The sequence below is a fragment of the Megalobrama amblycephala genome, linkage group LG2, assembly GCF_018812025.1.
Source record: "Megalobrama amblycephala isolate DHTTF-2021 linkage group LG2, ASM1881202v1, whole genome shotgun sequence".
NCBI classification, from domain to species: Eukaryota; Metazoa; Chordata; class Actinopteri; order Cypriniformes; family Xenocyprididae; genus Megalobrama; species Megalobrama amblycephala.
In genome coordinates, this window is record NC_063045.1 from 11,831,630 (window position 1) to 11,851,155 (window position 19,526).

General features: G+C 36.7%; 2 protein-coding genes across 7 annotated transcripts in view; one reads left to right on the plus strand and one right to left on the minus strand.

Annotated features, from left to right (window-relative positions):
* Nucleotides 1–19,526, plus strand: part of LOC125263625 (centromere protein P) — a 64,784-nt gene that overhangs the window by 19,204 nt on the left and 26,054 nt on the right. For 3 of the 6 annotated variants that reach the window (XM_048182678.1, XM_048182677.1, XM_048182679.1), the window contains exon 6: nucleotides 2,301–2,397. In XM_048182678.1, the coding sequence (XP_048038635.1) occupies nucleotides 2,301–2,397 (97 nt within the window). Of the gene's footprint in view, nucleotides 1–2,300; nucleotides 2,398–4,080; nucleotides 4,249–4,325; nucleotides 4,793–19,526 lie in introns of those variants that run through there. The other 3 variants (XM_048182682.1, XM_048182681.1, XM_048182680.1) reach the window with 3 other exon arrangements.
* Nucleotides 10,823–18,362, minus strand: omd (osteomodulin). Its single transcript, XM_048182674.1, has 3 exons — nucleotides 17,953–18,362; nucleotides 15,786–16,753; nucleotides 10,823–15,589 (listed from the first exon to the last, which is right to left on the minus strand). The coding sequence occupies exons 2-3, from the start codon at nucleotides 16,726–16,728 to the stop codon at nucleotides 15,345–15,347; spliced, it is 1,188 nt and encodes a 395-aa protein (XP_048038631.1). The 5' UTR covers nucleotides 16,729–16,753; nucleotides 17,953–18,362; the 3' UTR covers nucleotides 10,823–15,344.

Sequence of the window (19,526 nt, forward strand, 5' to 3'; positions counted from 1 at the left end):
CTGTTCTATTTTTGTGATAAAGCTCCTACAGAGCAGTGTGAAAGCAGGATTAGTTTATGTTGCTGGAGTAATCACTCTTTCTAAACTATAGTCAGTTACTTTGCTGGTGCTATAATGAGGTACAGTCATTTGAGTTCAGAAGAACGCTGCGCCCAACATAATGATGTGTGGATTTAATGTTTAAAAGTGCTGTGTTGACGGTCCGTAACATGTCCCGCTCATTAAACTGTCAACAAATGGCACCAGCAAGTCAATGACAGCCAACTGCACGCCACAGTGTGTGCACTGTAAAAAGTAAACATGTGGACCACCTGAAGGCCACACTGGGCTTTGTGAGACAGGACAGTCTTCACAGGCAACTCCACCAAAGACCTGAGGGATGAAAGCCATTGTTGTCCTAGGAAAATTTAGTCGGATTACCCGTTGTTAACATTACTGTGGACTGAAAGTACAGTTCTGTCTCCTATCATTACTTGGACAATTACAGTACAACACTTCCCATTAAATTCGCACCTTTTGATGTTGATGTATCCAGCCTTTCACAGAGAATACAGCTGGGATAATTAGAAGGTTAAGTTATTCAGATCATGTGTTGTACAGCATTCTTACAATATACTTGAAAAGAGAGCTGAGGTTTGAACCTGCAGCTTCCAATAGGGAAGATTCATGTTTGTGGTCAACTTTTTATCCTGCTAAGTTTATCCTTTCATGTCTTGTCTGTTGCTTTATGCTACTTGGTAGTTGACTGTTCAAATCCTTTTTTAAACCAACAACCCTCTAAGATCTCTTAATCTACATTATATTACTTGATAAAAATGTGTTACACTTAAACATTTGAATTACCAATGAATTTGATTCCATTTTTGTTTTATAAAGACATGACTATAGTATCTCCTACAGTTGTTCCACTTGGTCACAGGATTTTTTTTTTTTTTTTTGAGATGACAAATTACAGTTTGAAGTAATGCTGCTGTTTTGGCGGCGGTTTGTTTGGGTCCTTTTCTAAAGTGCAGCCAGCATCCTGGTCGCTGAATGTACATCTGGATTATATTGTCTGGTCTGAGAGTCTGTCCTGGCATAAGAGAGTCGGAAAAATACTGGAGATAATGATTCTCGCATAAGTCTGAGTTGTCTCAGGAAGACGCATTTTATAACCATTATGGCCCATGTAAACTTAAGAAGAATTTTTTGAGCACTCTTGTGGTCAGGTACATAAGTGGATTCAGGCATGTCTGTGGATACAGTTTTAGAGTGATTAACCCTTATTTTTTTTGTATTATCATTACTGTATCCTCTATAGCGGTGTTTGCTATTGTTGTTTATTCCATTGTTGATGTTTTGATTTTTGACCACAACATTAAGTGTGAAGTTTGAGATGAAGCACGACCACACCGATATACATTATAAATCTGCTCATTTGGAACCTATGCAACTAACATATTACGTATTCTTGTACTTAGTACAAGATTTCATGCCACAGGTCCTTGGCAGCATAAACGGGAAAATGAGAAAAACTAAAGGGACAACTTTAGTGAAATTATCCAAAGGAGCCAAACATTGATTTGCCGTTAATCGGTCTGTGGAGTGATTCTGGCATTCCAGTGTGTTTAGTCTGTTGAACTTAAACGGTTAGCATTCTAGGAAATCTTAAAAATTACTTTTACAGATTCAAGGTCCCCAATCAACAAATCTGAAATCCATACAGTGGAAATTGGCCACTGTAAAAAATGAGGGTGATTTGTCTGTGGTTTTATTTAAACAGTGTTAGACGTCAATCAAACCAGTTGCCTGATTAATGTTTGTAAACTTTCAGCTCACTCAGATCCAAAAAATGTAAGGCATACATTAATTGTCTGGTGTTTAGATATTCTCAGGGAGCTTTTTCTCCAACTCTTGCCATTAAGCTGCTGTCTTTTACTCTTGGAGTGGATCCATTTTAGTTTTCAGAGACTTACCATTTTTCCATCACTCATTACAACATTGGGTTTTCACAGACAAGACTCAAGAGTCATGGAAAGTTGTGTCCTGTGCCACAGTTTTTGGGCCCCTGGTAAATCTATGGAAAATCTCAAAATGTCTCGTTACGTCAGCCTATGAAGGGGATTATACACAAATGCACAGTTTATCCTTCTATATTGTATGCTGAATTTTACATCAAGGAGGACATTTTCCTGTCAAGTTTTTCATCAAGTAGTTAAAGAAAGTCTAAATCTTTAATTAGAATGTATAATTTACCAAAGTGACCAATACAGTGTTGGGTGTTCTGGGGTATTAATGTTACAATACCGTCTTGTTTGCAGAGTTGAGGACACAAAAGATCTTCTCTTGTTCTTCAGGACCTTGAGGACGTTCTCTGAGAGATGTGAGGAGAGGCGTCAAACATTTCAGCACTTTCAGGTAACCAGCAATAGAAGCAGTGAATAAGTTGCTCACGTAACCTAGAGTTTTCATGGCAAAAGTTTAGTGATCCTCCTTTAGTGATTGTCAGACACAAATGAATTGAAGGCACACATTTTCATTACACAAAACTGTTTGTCTTTAACAGGTCTCTTTTAAAATTCTCTAAAAGATTGTTTACTCAAATGCCACTCAAACCAACGACAGATAAAGAAGCAAACAATCATCTAAATCAGACTGTACTTTGCTATTTGGTGACTGTGCAACATCAAACCACATTTACAGTATAAAATGTGATGTGTCAGAGGTTATTATATGCAGGTCATAAAGTGTTTTCTTTTCATCATGTAAGTGCATATTATCACTTCGAGAAAACCAATGAAAAAACTAAAATATTTACAGATGGTTGTACTTTATACCAAATATAATGCTGAAAGTAATGCTGTATTAATGCTTTATGTAATGTAATCTACAGAGAGGTTTGGAAATGTGAGTCTGGAAAAGTATTTTGAAATGGAAATGGGTATAAAAAATAATAATAATAATAATATAATAAGTTATAGAAAGAATATGATTATTTGCATCAATATCTATCCAATACAGAGATTTATTTACCTTTTTTGAGGAAAAGATTATATCTGGAATAACAAAGTTCTATACTTTTATTTCTCTTCTTGTGAGGTTTTCTTTTATAGTTGGACTTACTCTGCTGTCTCTAATGTGTACATGTATCATAAGACTTTCATAAGAATGAGAAAGATTGCTGAGATTGCTGAATGTCAGATTGGGAACAAATTCCAAGACTCAATGGCAGTGAAAGTTTGGGAATGAAGCTTCTGAGGCAGTATGAAAAACATTCCATTATTTGCTGGGACCATTGTGCTGTAATGGCTGCCAATTTGGCCAGTAAAATGGAACAATATTACCCCACTTTTTCCAGAACTTTCTTTGTGCACAATCTTTGGGCTTGATTGGTTTGAAATTTGCAGACAGTTGTTTTGGTTTTTTTTTTCTTTAACTGCAGCCTGGTATAGCTGTTATAAAAGATTAAGGCAAAGTAGTCACACATTTTTAGAAAAAAGTGTATTTGAACAACTAAAGTGAACATATGTTGATTTCATACATTGTTTTACTGTACAGTCTATTCATGTTTAATTCACACATAGGTAGTAATTACAAATTTAGCATATAAATAATATTCAAACAATTAATGAAAAGGTCAGTTGGGAAAGACCAGCGTCTTGGAACTTGGAATGGGTTCCTCGCCCCCTAATTAACTTAGCAGGCATCTTAATTTCAACCAAGGAAAGACATTTTAACAGTACTAGAAAGTACTCACAGAAATTCACAGAGTTCTGAGGAATACTAGAAGCTTCACTGCTGCTGTTCATGATCTCACATTTTACTAAGCAGTAGCCTCCAGTGGTATTTACAAAGGATATAAAGATATTCTTGTGTTTCAGGTTCATCTACAAAGTCAGTATCAAGAGGAAATCTAAGTGTTTGGGCAGCTGTTACATAATTAGATATATAGTACAGATTCTCATGGTATTAACCTTTTGTGCACTCAATTGTGCACAGGCACCAGGAGATTGAATGACTTTTCCTTCTCGGTTTTAGTCATCATCATTGGCTATCCAATAATCTTTGATTCTGTTTTCATTGATATCGCCCAATTGGCAGAGACTGCAGGCATGTGAAACTGTTGGGGTACTGGCCGAGGATGACAGGATTTCCATCCATACGGATCTCGTTCATGTTGGGACGGATGTAGTAAGTGTTGTTAGCTTTGCAGAAGGTGTCCACAGTCAAGGACGAAATGTTATTGTTCTGTAAACAAAGCAACAGATGAGGCTAGAGTTGTTTTAAGACGTTGTGTTTTTTTATATTTACGTTTTGTATTTTTTTCTTGTATGATTTGTGCCCAGAAGACTTGTTCTACTTTATTACCTGAAGGTGAAGTGTCCGGACAGTCTCTGGAATGAAAGGAACGGCCTCCAGTTCATTATGAGCAAGATACAGATGTGTCAGTTTGTTCAATTTCTGTAAGCAAAGAAGATCAAAAGTTTTTGGTCAGTACTGGAGTGCAAAATGTTAAAACATTAACAAACATGACTGTTTTTGTCTTACTCAAAGTAATTTGGTTGGGTTTTTTTCTGGGAATGAGTTTAGCCCTTTAAAAAAGACTTCAGAATATTGTATGTCGCTTGGTAGTTTGGAACAATGTTGAACATGTATTTGAAATAGGCCTATTAAAAATTCTTGGCTCGTTACCTTGAAAGCATTTGCCTTGATTCCTTTGGTCCTGAGTTTGTTGTGATTAGCATTGAAGGAGATTAATTTTGTTGGTAGCATTGGTAGCTTGACCAGCTGGTTTTCGGCTAGCGAGAGTTCCTCTAACATGGTGAGCTTAGCAAATGCACCATCTTCAATCTCAGAAATGATGTTTCCAGTGAAGTCGATTCTCTTCAGAGTCACTACAGTAGATGAATGGAAATGTACAGAAGAGCATTCAATTGATAACTTGAGTGTTAAGCATCACGTTAGACACCTAGACATTTTGACTCTGGTATTACACTCCTGCCACCCATGTGGTTAGTTTTTTTGTACTTACTGTAATTATTTTTTTTTTTTTTTTGTGCTGTCCAAAGTCACCCTATTAATGAGTGTTTCATTAGCATCCACTATGCATATCCTATATATTTAACAAATCATCTTGAAAACTTTAGGTTTGCACAATTCTGTTTTTTAGCAAAGGTGGTTTTCTGGTGATTTTGGTTTGTGGGCTGATATTAAAGTGTTTTCAAAGCCTTTGATGCATGAGTCCCCCAAAAACGCTTTAAACATTGACTGCTCCTTCTAGTTAACTTTTTTTTGTACCCATGTTACACTTCTGCAAACAGAGTAGTTTACCACATGTCCAAATTTTTGTCAACACACATTCTTTGCAGGACATCGTGGTTCAGAAATGTGATCGATGTCTTTTATTCAACGGAAAAGCTTGCAATCTCTTGTGATCACATTGCAGTTCATATATCATGTCCCTTAACATTTGGAAATCTTTTGGATGAAATGGACCTCTGGGTTATTTCTGAAAAGCAGCTGTTTGTCTCCTGCTCTCCTTGAGGGTAATCCCTTATCCTGTCCTGAAGAATTGTATTTGTTCTCCCATTAGTAAAGGGTGGACAACGAGAATGCCAGAGCAAGTCAAGTCAGGAAGAACTCACCAATATCTCCGAAATCTTTGGCTGTTATCTTTTTTATCTTGTTGTACCGAGCGTAGAGGTAGTTTGTCTCCTTGGGCAGAGCAGGCACTGACGTCATATCTGGGTCGACCTCCTCACAGTAGACAGATCCAGTTAGACACACACAGAGTAGACAAGTTGGAAGGTCTGGAACATGTACAAGTATTTATTCAAAACAGGCAAGTTAATAAAACTTGGTGGATGGGCAAATACACATTGCTTCTTTTCTTTACCACTTCCTACTGACACAGACATAGCTCATGAACAAACAAAACCTACAGTGAGGGCTCTTGTGAGCGACATGTGGTCTTTTAAAAAGAGCCCATTACTCATTCCCTTCAAACAGTTGACCAAGCGTCAGACATTCATTACCTAAAGCGTCTCCCACACGCGGCATTAGACTGGAGTCTTCTGGGGTGTCAGCAGGCAGAGGAGCGCTGTTTTCGTAGTCGCCATCTGTCGCTCTCTGTAAAATGACTTTATTGGTTGGTACTTTTGGTTGACAAAGATGCCACATTCAGGTTAAACAACAATAATCACTATCTTTAGACAATGTTTTTAGAAGCTTCCCGGTCTTTGCATTGAGTTAAAGTTCACTCAAAAATTTGTGTTCTCTTGTCATGTCATTCCAAACCTGTATGTCTTTCTTCGGTAAAACACAAAAGGAGAAAATGAAGGATAACTACATTCTTTAAGCTTCAAAAATAGGGTCCATATGACTCCATTCCAAGTCTTCTGAAGCCCTTTCGATAGCTTTTGTTATTCACTGACAATATTCTCCTCAGTGAACCATTGCGACCAGATTGAGTCAATGAGTACTCGAAAACATGGCTACTTTTCCATGTGCCAAGGACAGCTAGAACAAATGTCAAGATTTTCAGTGAATAATGACTTGAATTTGGTTCTTTCCATCACAGAAAGCTCTTGTATAGCTTGGGATATAGCACATGAATGGATTACTTTTACGTCCCTTTTAATGCACATTTGCATCCTTTTTGAATCTTGAAAGCTTCAATCCCTGTTTGTTATGAATGCATGGAAAACATGTCTTTTTTTCTTTCATAGGCTAAAGAAAGTTCGTAATATGGGTTCGCAATAACATGAGAGTATTCTGCACAATTCTGGATAAATTGAGAATCGTGATTTTTTTTTTTGTTTGCTTAAAATAGAGATCACCATTCTCCCACCATTCTGAGAAGACAAATAAAACAACAAAATAACACGTCATTTGTTAATTGCTGCAGTCTATTTAAAAAAAGTTATTTATTTTGAATTAATTATTTAAAAAAAAATGGTTTGATGAATGATTCAATGACTCACTCAAAGACTTCACTTGTTTATTATTGGATGAATCAGTGTTTTTGAACAAATCTCTTGAATGATTAATTCAGTGACAAATTATTTTTTTAACAGTCACTTGTTTCCCCTACTTATGTAACGATGTAATTTATGCAATATTTAAAGCATCAAGTTACTTTTAAAAAGTGATTTACTCAATTTTGATCGCTATCATAGACATCAGTGTTTATATCCAAACTATAAACATTTATCCCAGTACTTTCTGTTACAGTTTGATTTATTATAACACAGAAATAATGATACTGTGTGATTGAAAAGGCTGTTTGTAAAGCTGTTTCATACCTAAAAACAGTGGAAACGCAGATTTGAATGTTCTGCTGTGATCGTGCTTGTTAAAGGTTTAATAGACATAGCCGAAACATTGTCATTTAGTAATAAGAAAGCGTGTGTGTTTGAATTGAGATTTTTTTTAACAATTAACTGTGCAACTCTACATAAGGGTGAGTAAATTATGTTAACCTCTTTTTTGGGTAAACCTTTCCATTTACATTCTGTTTATGAAAAATTGTTATCTCCTTCAGCTTGTTTGGACGATGCTCTTGGATACGAGTATCTGTCTGGACCTGTTTGCCCTCAGGCATATGTTAAATCACCCTGTCAGTGTCTGACCCCATGAGTTAGTGTGAAGCTGTGGGTGGGAGAATGTGAGCCTGAGGGAAATCCTCCAGAACAGATTGCTGACTAATCAGAGAGCTTCCACACAGTGCCGGGCAGCTGTTGAGTCCGTCTCTGATTCGGAGCGGACTCTCAATTGTTTTTTTTGTTTTTTACAAAACTGACTGGTTTCAAAACCATCAGTGTATGGAAGTAATCCAACTTCATGGTGGAAATTTAACAGATGAAACCCTTTTAATGTGTGCTGTTATTTTAAATCTTTAGTTACATAGTACAATATGAATTGAAGCAAAAATGATCGCTAATCATTGATTTAAAAAAAAAAAAAAAATCCATTACAGTGCTGCAAATTCATTAATAATCTTAATCAGTGACCTGTTAATTAGTTGTGTAAATATTTTGGTTACTTTATATAAATACCTTTTTAAATAATTGTTTATTAAGTTTTTATTTATATAATGTTATATTTATATTATGTTCTCATTTTTATATAGCTCAAGTATGTGTGTGTATATATATACAGAGATCTGTTAATCAATTGTATAAATATTTTGGACAGTTTAATTAACTTTATTATGTTATATATATTTATATTATATATAAAATGTATATGTGAAACATTTATTGTAGGTCATTTTTAAGTATATTATTATTTTACACTATTTTATATTTAATACATTGTATTGCTTTTGTATTGCTATTTAATGTGTGCTATATGGTTTAAATATATAATGATTTAGTGGGAACAAGCAAACTAAACAAAAGTAGTTAAACTAAACAAAATACATTAAATTGGACAAGCAGTAGACAAAAGCAAACCCATCTCTAAATATTGTGTCTATACAGAAGATAACAATTAATCATGGAATAAAAACACAAAGTTTACCTTATTCCTCTGTGCCCTTACATCGCTTTCCCCAGTAAGTGCTACATCCTCCAGTCTGTGATGCCTGTGAGAGTGGTAGTGTGCACCAGATGCTGAGAGCACCCATGATGCCAATATGACTGCTGAAATAAGCATTCTCAGCCTTGTCCCCATTGTATCTGAAGACTGTGATGTGTTCTGCCACGTTAAAGAGCAGAAGCGCAGTGCAGGCAGTGGTTGGCTATTTTCTTGGTGCCTGTGAGTAAAATGTGATCTGTCAAATCAGGATTTTAAGCCCCACCACAGGCTGCCAGAGGAGATCCTTAAGTGGGAGTTTATGGAACAGACCTTAACCCTTCGCATTCCCATCTGAGCTGATCAGACCACTGTGTCGCCTGCAGGTTTTGGCCATGTTTGTGGTCCTCTGGAAAAAAAATACTTTGTAAAAGAGAGCAGAAGGCAATGAAAAGGACTTTTAGTTTTGCTTTGGAGATTTGTAGCTCAGAATTTTATCTCTAGGAAAATTGAGGCATGTTTGGCTCTTAGCTCTGTGCCTAATTAGGGCCCAAGCGAAAATTCGCGCAGGGCCCTCTTGTTCTTCTAAGGATTATTATTATTTTTTTTTTTTTTTTTTTTTTTATTTTTTTTCCGTCTTCCGGGGCTTTTTGGGGGCCTTAACATGCTCAAAAACTCTTGAAAATTGGCACACACATTGGAATCCGCGGCCATTAGGACGCCGGAGAGGCTGGTACCCGGGCGTGGCAGGGGGGCTCGACAGCGCCCCCTTGAAAAAAGTCTGAAAATTTGGTCCATATATTAAACACGCTTGCACGTATTAGTATGAAACTCAGTACACATATAGACCTCATCGGGCCGAACAACTTTCGTGCTCTAAGTTAAACACCACGCCAACAGGAAGTCAGCTATTAAGGGTTGTTTGAAAAACGCATGCTCTGGAATTTGATATACTCCTCCTAGACGATTAATCCGATCGCCACCAAACTCGGTCAGCATGAAGTCAAGACACTGATGATTAAAAATTGCCAGGGGATTTTTGATATCTCGAACGGTTTGGCCGTGGCGAGGCAACGAATTTATGGCGAGAAAAAGGAAACAGGAAATGTGTTATAACGTCTGCATACATATATTGATCTTTATGAAACTTCACGAGTGTGTTCGTTATAGGAGTCTGATCACATGGATGTGACTATTGTGAGTCAAAGTTATAGCGCCACCAACTGGCAGCAGGAAGTGTATCACTTTTTGAAATGTTTTGAGATCACCCTCTTATTTTTACCTGATTTGCTTCAAACTTCATCAGTGTAATGTCAATACACAGCAGATGTAGACCTATGACAGGATTTTTGATATTTGAAATATTGTTGCCATGGCAACAGGTCAAACTGTAATAATATTCTTGAGTGTTTTTGAGGCTCTTAACATGCTTCAAATTGCATGAAACTCGACACACACATCAATATTGTCAACCAGTAGACATGGACAAAGCCATAGAAATGGGCGTGGTGGAGGGGCTCAGTAGCGCCACCTTTTGACAAAAGTGGGGGGGTTTGTTTTTCCTACAGTCACCAAACTTGGTACACATATTGTTCTCATCAAGCCGGACAATTTTCTAATTTACATTCATTAGCTCCGACCAACAGGAAGTCAGCTATTTTGGTTTGAATGTTAATTTTTTGAAAAAACAGGCTATGAATTTTATACTACTACTCCTACAGGGTTTATCCAATTTACACCAAGCTTTTTTTAACTTGTTGCTAACACATTGAAGTTGTTTAATTGCAAACGGATTTTGGATATCTCAAACGGTTTGGCCGTGGCGAGGCAACGAATTTATGGCAAGAAAAGGGAAACAAAGTGTTATAACTTCTGCATACATTAATTGATTTTGATGAAACTTCGGCTTAGTCTTCGTTGTACAAGGCTGATCACATGGATGTGACTATTGTGATTCAAAGTCATAGCGCCACCAACTGGAAGCAGAAAATGTGTCACTTTCAGCATACATTGAGATCACCCTCTTATTTTTACCTGATTTGCTTCAAAATTCATCAGAATAATGTTAAAACTTGGCACATGTAATCCTTTGAAAATGGGCAGGGAGGAGGGGCTCTATAGTGGCACCTTGTAGTGCAGTAAATGTGGAGTGAATTTGACATAGTCCTTTGATGTTTAACCGTTTTAAGTGCCTATTGCCCGCTGTGCACAGTTGCCCTGAAGCCACCGGGGTGGCGGTGCCACCGGGCTTGGGCCCGCCATCGCTGCTCGCAGCTATATTTAATCTTTAAATTTCTCAGAGAAGCAAGACAATTGGAGGACAACATGTTTGATTAAAGATGTGCATTCTCTATACCTTTGCTACATTGTCCATTTTACATTTTGCTTCATGTGGGATCCTAAGACTTTTCCAGTTTCGATAACATTTTACAGTCAGTTTGTCTTGGTTAGATTTGCAGAAATTTGTAACGAGACAATTGGAGGACAATGGTAATTGGGATATATGTTAGGACATTAGGATAGATAATGTCTGATTTTCCAAAATTTGTTGATTATAGTTGTCCATTGCTATGCGTCTCAAACTGTGATTAAGCATTTTCAGTCTGTTTTGTGTAATTTACAGGTTTGCCTAGATACATTTTATTAAAAACATAAAATGGATTATAAAAGAGAAACAGAACTCCTCTATAAAGCAGACACTTGAAGATCAAGGTGAAGAAAAAACATGTTTAATAAGAAACATGTGACTGTTTTACTCTCATTTTTGTACATGAAGACAAGACGAAAGGCGCCTCGGCCCTTTGAAATAAACATGGAAATTTGAGAGAAAGAGATGGAAATTGAGAATGAATAACATTACAGGTGTGTTAGCAATTATGCCAACCTGTAAAAATTTACAGTACTAGGAAAGGGGCCAAATACTTAGAAATGTTTTTACAATGCTGATCCTCTGTGGTACATTTCTCCGTCAGGGTGGTTTCTTCACCACATGACTTGATTTGGAGGATTCTAAATATTTAAACGTAACCCATCCACACGAAAGACCTGGAGTGTAAGAATGTGCACAACTACACATTTTCATTATTGATTGGTCATGGGTTGTGAACGGTAGTTGGTCACGGAGGCTCTATATAATTAGTAGAGATTGACCAATAATTGATTTGAACAATTTATTTGACCAATGATTTTGATAAATGATAGTTTTCGATATTCACACTTTAAACTCAGTTATCGTTTTTTTAATATCTATCGTTTTCCAATAAATGCTGTCTTTAAAGTCTTTAAAGTATAGCGGCCAAAAATGGCATTGCAGCCGTGGCCAAAAGTATTGGCTGTGAGATAAATTTTGTTTTGCAAAGTTTGCTGCATCAGGATTTGTAGATTTATTTTTTCACATGTTTTTGTTTCAGTCGGAATTAAATCATTCTGATTGATGAATATGAACATAGTGTGAATGATTGCTAAATAAACTGATAGAGTTGATGTGCGCATTTATGCTTCAAATCGGAATTGATGTTTTGACATGCAAACACTGCATGAATATACAGAGTTTCCCGCCATTTACTAGCATCCTCCTACCATTGTTTCTTTTTTTGTTTTAATAAGCAGACTTAATATTTATCTATTTCGGGTTCTGACTAGGAGATCATGAGCGCATGAAGCTTTGTGCCATGCTTCTTTTATTTATCAAGCAGTAAAAAGCCTGTTTTCACACCCAAAACAAGGCATCTGTCGATGAGAGTCTGAAGCAAGGACTGTTGGGACGTTGTCCTACAGCACTTCACAGACAATGACTAGAAGGAGAATTTAAAATGACAACAACAGTCAAGACACTTCAACAACAACAGCTTGTTCCATGCGTCCTATGTCTTTGCGCCATTTTTACATCATTGCACATGCACAAAACTTTCCAGTTGCAGTTTTCAATTCATGTAACCACCTCTTTCAAACCGAATGAAATTTATATTGGATTCATTCTGATTGACATGGTTGCATGTGACTGTTTGTTCTGACTGTGCTACTAGTCCGAATACAAACTAGGGGTGTGCACGAATAGTCGCATATTCAAAAAATAAAAATACAATTAGAATTTTAATACATGATGCTTTGCTGGCCGTAAATGCAGTGAATCAATGATAAATCCCAAGCACGCAAACTAAAACTCACAGTTATAAGTAAATGCACTGGATGGCACTGTGGAGCGTGTTAAAAAGTTGATTGTATCTGATCACTAAATGATCTGACAAAATGGAATTAATATTGATCAAATGAATTAATTAAACTGAGTTATCATAATATTATCACCACAATGAGAAATCACATGAAATCCAAACACCAGTCGAACGAGGAAAGAGAGCTCTTCATCACTGCATTCACGACTGCAGGTGAGCACAGCTGTACCCTCGAGTGAGCTGAGAAGATAACTTATCTGATGGCAAAATGATATCAGATGCTACCTTTAAGTTTTCATTGAGGGAGATGCTGGTTTAAGAACAGAAAAGTGCTGTAAGAAACTTAGCTCTGTTATCTTTGTGTCCCTGCAAAGTCTGTGTCAGTGTAGCGCCTTTTCTCTGCAGTCGACCTTACCTATTTCTATCAGACTGTGGAGCCAACGTTCACCCGAGCATATGGATATTATTGTTCTTCTCAACATGAACATGAGAAACAATAGAAACACGATAACCATGTGTCGACTCTCGAGTGTATATGTACATTCTGTACGATAAATAGGGCAGTCTGCTTTATTAGCGTTTTTTCCTAGCTTAAATGCTTTTGTCCTTTATATTTTTTGTTTAAACATATTGTTGCTAAAAGCAAACCTCAATATATAATGTAAGCTTGTTGTGTATTTTGCTTAATCCTAAGCTTGTTTAGAAATGGTGACAAAAACTTTGATTAAAAAATAATGGGCCATATTTTAATGATCTAAGTGCATGGTCTAAGGGCACCGCCAAGTGCACATAGGGCGTGTCTAAGTCCACTTTTGCTAGTTTAAGGACAGAAAAAATGGTCGCCGCACCCGGCGTATGGTCTAAAAGGGTTGTCCCTATTCTCTTAATGAGTCATGGGTGTGTTTTGGGCGTAACGTGCAATAAACCAATCGGAGTCTAATCTCCCATTCCCTTTAAATGGCAGTTGTGCTCGTGCCGTGGCGGATTGGCTATTTACATGGTGGAATTTGCAAACGCAAAAACTGAACGCGTCTATCGTGAGGAAACGGGTCTGCTCGTGTGTGAGGTTAAAGCGTGTGAGCAGACCATCTACGAGAAAAGCCGGATTCCGCCAAAGCATTTTTATCTTCATGCATACAATAATAATCTTTTACATTGTAATCCTTTTATTTTTAATATTTGGTATGCACGGTGTGCACCCACATAGTCTATAGGCACATTACTAACACACTCTTTAAATAACAAAACAAATATTACTCCATTGACTTTAGACCAGGTTTCAGTTAGTCAATGGTGCAGTCTATTTCAGTTGCTTTTAAAAAAATAGTAACGCGCTAACAATGCACCTGAAAACACTTCGCTTTGAGACCAGCACGCCCATGGGCGTACAATTGTGCGCAAATGCATTTGCTATTTAAACAATGTGGCACAGGACGTGAAGATGATAACTGCATTGGACTGAAACTAGCAAAAAACACTTGCGTCACGCCTGGAACCACATTGCGCTGGGTGTATGATAGGGCCCAAAGTCTTTCTCGTTAAACATCATTTAATTTAAAATTCGAATACAATAATTTTGAAAAATGCCCATTCCTATTACAGACAGATTATTAGGGTCCATGAAGTTGCAGCTTATGGTATATTGGAAAACAATGATAAGCTTTTCATAAGTGTAAAGGCTTTTATTGGCAAAAATATATGCAAAACCTCTGCAATTCGCTCTGGCATGCTGGATATCAGCTTCAGGGCCAAATCCTGACTGATGGTGATCTAATCAGTATGCTCTTATAATCCAGTCAGAATGATAGAGTGATTTACCTGACTAGTACTTGTTCACACTTTCCCATGTGCTGATGATTTGATTTGTGAAATTATGTTAGCTGGTAATTTTGTGCCAGTTCCAAAAAGGTGAAATTTGGGTTTTTGTGTTAAAGTTCATTTTTCTGGCCAGTGAAGCTTTTTGTAATTATTTAAAATGCATCTGATCACTCTGCACAATCATCTGGGAACAATGTGAATCAATACCACAAAAACTAAAGCAGGAGACTTTGCAAAACACGAAAATGTATATGTCTGCCAATACTTTTGGCCATGACTGTACAGTGTGTTTAACAGAAAACAGCTGGATTTGTTTGTGATTATGGTGATGTATTGCGTTTCACTTTTCTTGGTGTGTTTATTCCAGTAAACTAATGTTCTATCATTATATTTGCATGCAATACCATTGCTGTATTGTTTTTTGTTTTTTTTTGTTTTTTTTTTGCATTATGCTGAATCCTACACTTTTAAGCTTCAGTAGAATTTTACACTCTCGCTTTTTCTGATTTAATTTTGCAGAAAAAGAGTATTTTTTTATTAATTACATTTACATGCATTGCAGTGCAATGTACTAATGTAGATAAATGCTTTTTACTGTATTAATGGAGAGAAAAGTGACTGTGCAAAACAAAGCAAACTTTGAATCAGAACTTTCCGTAAATAGCAATTAAATTTATGCTGATTGAGAGCCATCAAAGCATACACATGCATGCAGAAAATCAAATAGAATGTTCAAGCAGCAAGGAATGGAATGTTCAAATTTACTAATATATGTATGTTTAATTATATTTAAATCGTAAGTCCTGTTTTATTCCTGTACTTTGAATAAAGTATAGTTGTATGACGCATCTCAAAAATCTATGTTGATAGCCTTGTTGCCCCAGGCCTTTTTGGTCGGTCGGGTTTTTCATATTTTTTGGGTTCAGAGTCATCTTCATCATCCTTCCTTTGGTTGCCGTAAAATATCATTTTCAGCCTTGGGAAACATCTGTAAGCGTAGTAGTCCACTGGTCCTCTCAGCTTATTGTTGTCGAGACGAATGTAGGTCAGCATGTTAGGGTTGCCGAAGTCCAGCGATGGACACATTAGAGAGATATTCAGATCTGCAAAGAGACAAGAAGTCATTTTAGCATATGTCGTTATTAGAATAGATTTGATAAAGGGTTGGAGAACACTGCAGTAGAGCAGTTCAATCAATTTCCAATGTGTTTTTAGAATAGCATTTTTTTAGTTTGAGTTAAGTAAGGGTATGACTGTCATTTCTTGAATAAACCATCATGCTTTATTCTACATTTGTACCTTTAAAGTCATTGTGATTTAGATACAGATGTTCCAAGGTCCTGGGGACAAAAAATGGTTTGGAGAGCTGGTTATGGCCCAAATGGAGCTCTATCAGTTTGGACAAGTTGAAGGCAGTGTATGCAACGGATTTGAGTTTGTTGTGTGACATGCGTAGGGACAACAGATTGGGAGTCTTCTTAAAGTAGCCCTCGGGTATGGAGGATATTGAGTTGTTTTCCAGTGATATCTGCTGGATCGATTCTGGAAGGTCTATTGGCATGGACTTGAGCTTATTGTTGCACATGTTGATTTGCATGAGGCTCTTTGCGCCAGATAGGATCTTTCCTTTAATACCGGCATCTGTTAGTCTGTTGTTGCACAAATCCAGCACTGTAAGTTTCGTAAGCTCTCGTGTAGCGTCAGCCGGTATCTTTGAAATTTTATTGAAGCTCAAATTAAGCCTTTTAAGGGTTTTTGGCAGAGGAGAAGGGATGTCTTCCAGATTATTATGCTCAAGGTGTAACTGAATGAGTTCTTTGAGTATATTGAAGACATCTTTATCCACCTTAGATGACTGCAGCTTATTGTAGCTGAAGTTTATTTCCCTCAGGGATGAGGCATTAATGAAAGACTTTGAAGTTATCTCCTCTATGTCGTTATGCTGAATGTACAAGTGGCGGACGTGTCTTGGGATGTTGGGAACCGCCTTGAGTTCTCGGTCGTCGCAATACATGGCAAATGGATAGGATGATGGGCAGAAACACTCTGTGGCACATTCATATGAAAACATTATTTGGGCATCGTAATCAGGTTGTTGAGTTACAGAAAGTCGAGGAACTTCAGGCAACGTGTTGTCATCTATGTCGTAATCGTTATAATCCTTTTCAGACTCTTGAGAAAGTACCAGAGCTCCAGAGAGCAAATACAGAGATAGTATAGTCAAAATCTGTGATGGTTTCATGGTTTAGTTTGCTTTTCCCTGATATCTGTTTGGAACAGACAAAAAACAGAATTGTATAACGAGGTTATTAGGACTTTGATTTCGTTGATTGTACAGAAATAATCAATATAATGATGAAAAATACAATAATATTTAAGTGGGTTAGGTTCCACAAAAAAACAGTGTGAATAGAAAGTGGTCTAAGATAAAATAATGAGATTTTGAGGCTGAATTAAACAAGAACTGTGTTTTTATTCACTTTTTTTGGTCTACTTAAAGCATTTTGGTACTTTTACAAAAGACTAAACACCCCTAATTGCATATACTTTGGGCAATATGACTTCTTTTTTTTCTGTAAATGTTGATTTTTGTTTAGTGTTCTCTTCTGTTGTAATGTCTGGGATGAATTATCTCAGCAGGGTTTTTACTGTGCCTGTTGAAAGAGAAGCTTATGACTCAGTTGTGACCTAGTATTAATAGGTATTTGTGTTTTTTTGTTTTTTTTTCACTTCTAAACACAAACAACAATTTTGGTGAGGTGAACACTCCCTTTCAATATAAAAGAACTCTGTCTGGATTGTTTATATTTGATGTAATATTCTCCTACACTTAAAAAATGTAGTCTGGTCATAGTACTAATATGAGCTGGCAAAACAGCTAGATAAAGTGATCCAAAAAATACAGTGAGGTTTACATTTTTTTTTTTTTAAATCTAATTTAACTACTGTAACTGCTCAGTATGACAGTTTCTCTCTCTCAAGTAATTTTCTTGTCTTCTGCAGAACCTTGACGTGTTGGTATTTTGGCTATGATTTTAATGTTGCTCAATTAAATAATGACTTATTCTTCAAATTTGAAGCTCGTTTTCATTAATCAATCATAGAAATATATTTCATAGTTGGAAACCACATCTGGAGGAATGTTTGAATTTTAAATGGCCCTTTGACTTGTTTGTCTAGTTAAGCACATTTTTTTAAAATTCAGAAAATATCTGTTTTTCTGTGTGTAATTCTTTAACAACTGATACTAAATTTTAGATATAAAAAGGTTTTAGATGTGGGTTGCCAAAATGTAAGAGGAATATGAATATACCTCTTTTTATTGTCATGCTCAAAGCAGTTCTTTTTGGAAACATCAATGTCAATGATATATTTTTCTTGCAGAAATCTCACACAAATTATTACAAAAGTGATTTCATTACTAAGCCATAAATAATGTACTATCTTTAAAATCATGATATCATACCTGTGGGGTTGTTATTCTCTCTGTGGGAGGCCGAGTGAAATTGTGATGAAACCCAGCAGCAGGGGACCCCTTCGGCTTGAACGGTGTTGCCTAAAGCGGGGAAAATGTTTTTTCTCCTGGGACGAGCGTGAAAGATTACATCTGTGGTTTCCCCCACAGCAGCATTAGACGTTTTGGGAGAGATTGTGATCTGCCTCTTTGCCGTGGAAATGATTCTGGAAGCGCTTGGTTGCATGTGTTCGGTGACCTCAGTAAAGCCTCGTGGTCTCATCTGATTCTTCTTTTCCCCTTTTGTTGAGTTGAGTTGAGGCTGAAGTTTCCAGACATACTTCTGGAAGGAATGGCCTAGTATCCAGTCCACATTATTGCATGTGGACAGTAAAAAATTTAACCCACAAAATTAAGGCCAGACTCATAACAGGTGTTGCACTAGTGCAGCTAATGTTATACAAGAAGATTTAAAGTTATATACTAATATAATACGAATTATATTTTATTATAATTAAATGTATACTATTCTATACATGTACAGTCAATTAAAACAAGAACTTCAGCCAGTGTTCATCCAAAGTTTTGTTTAGCGAGAAGGAAGATGACAGTTGGCAAATACGGCCTAAAATGCATTGGCAATAATTAAGTGGGTTCAATTTAATTGGTTTAGACATTTCTAGCTCATTTTATGGAGGCCTTCTGCAACATGACTACTTTTTCCAGTGCTTGTACTGTATCAGAGTTAAACCACAGACGGTCTCTCATGACCCGTCTACAGAGTGTCGTTTTTTTGTTTTTCAGTTTTTTTTACAGAGTTGGCTAGACAGACCCCTCAGCACTCATTCTGTCAGCTGGAAGATTTGTTTTTGCTGCTGCCCACATGGCAGACGTTGAGAAGTCTCTGCAGCGTGAGCGCTACTGCGGGTTAAGATTGTGATCCCAAGAGGTTCTTTTGGGGCATTTTTTGTATGGAAGGGGGTGAAAACTAAGTGAAATAAAAGTGTTATTGTGTTGGCAAGCTATATTTTTTGGTTTTGATAAACTTTAGCTTGGCTTATTTGTGGTAGATATATGACTTTACAATAACATTTAGGCTTGGGAAGGATTAGCAATTGCATGCAATCTGCACAAGCACGAGCAACGCTCTTCAATAGTGTGCCAATATTAAGCGAACTATCGCTTCTGGGGAATATGCAAATGCACATATGCTTTGCATTTTAATTCTCACACTATGTGCTGGGAAAAGCAAGTGTACGATTGCAGTCGCATAGATGAGAATTTAGACTGCGATATGCTCTATACTCATTGATTATAATGACAGTTGTTAGTTTATTGTACAATGCTTCCTAAAGATCAGTTAGATGTCTTAGTTTGACATGTTGAATACGGAATAGTTTTTACAGTTAAATAAAGGTTTAACTGATGACCAATACAAAGTCTTGGTGTAAGCACTATTGGTCTGCATGCAAGTACCGTGAGTTTTATTTCATGAGTCATTTGAATCTTTTTTTTTTTTTTAATAAAACTAATGAATCCACAAACGTGTGTCTGGACAAAACAGTGTTTTAGAGACTTAATGGAAA

Bases quoted from the DNA above. Each gene is read 5' to 3' on its own strand.
- omd (XM_048182674.1), bottom strand. From the start codon at position 16,728: ATGAAACCATCACAGATTTTGACTATACTATCTCTGTATTTGCTCTCT. The intron at 15,590-15,785 runs GTACAAATGTAG...GTCTCTTTGCAG, and splicing joins AAATCACAATGACTTTAAAG to ATCTGAATATCTCTCTAATG.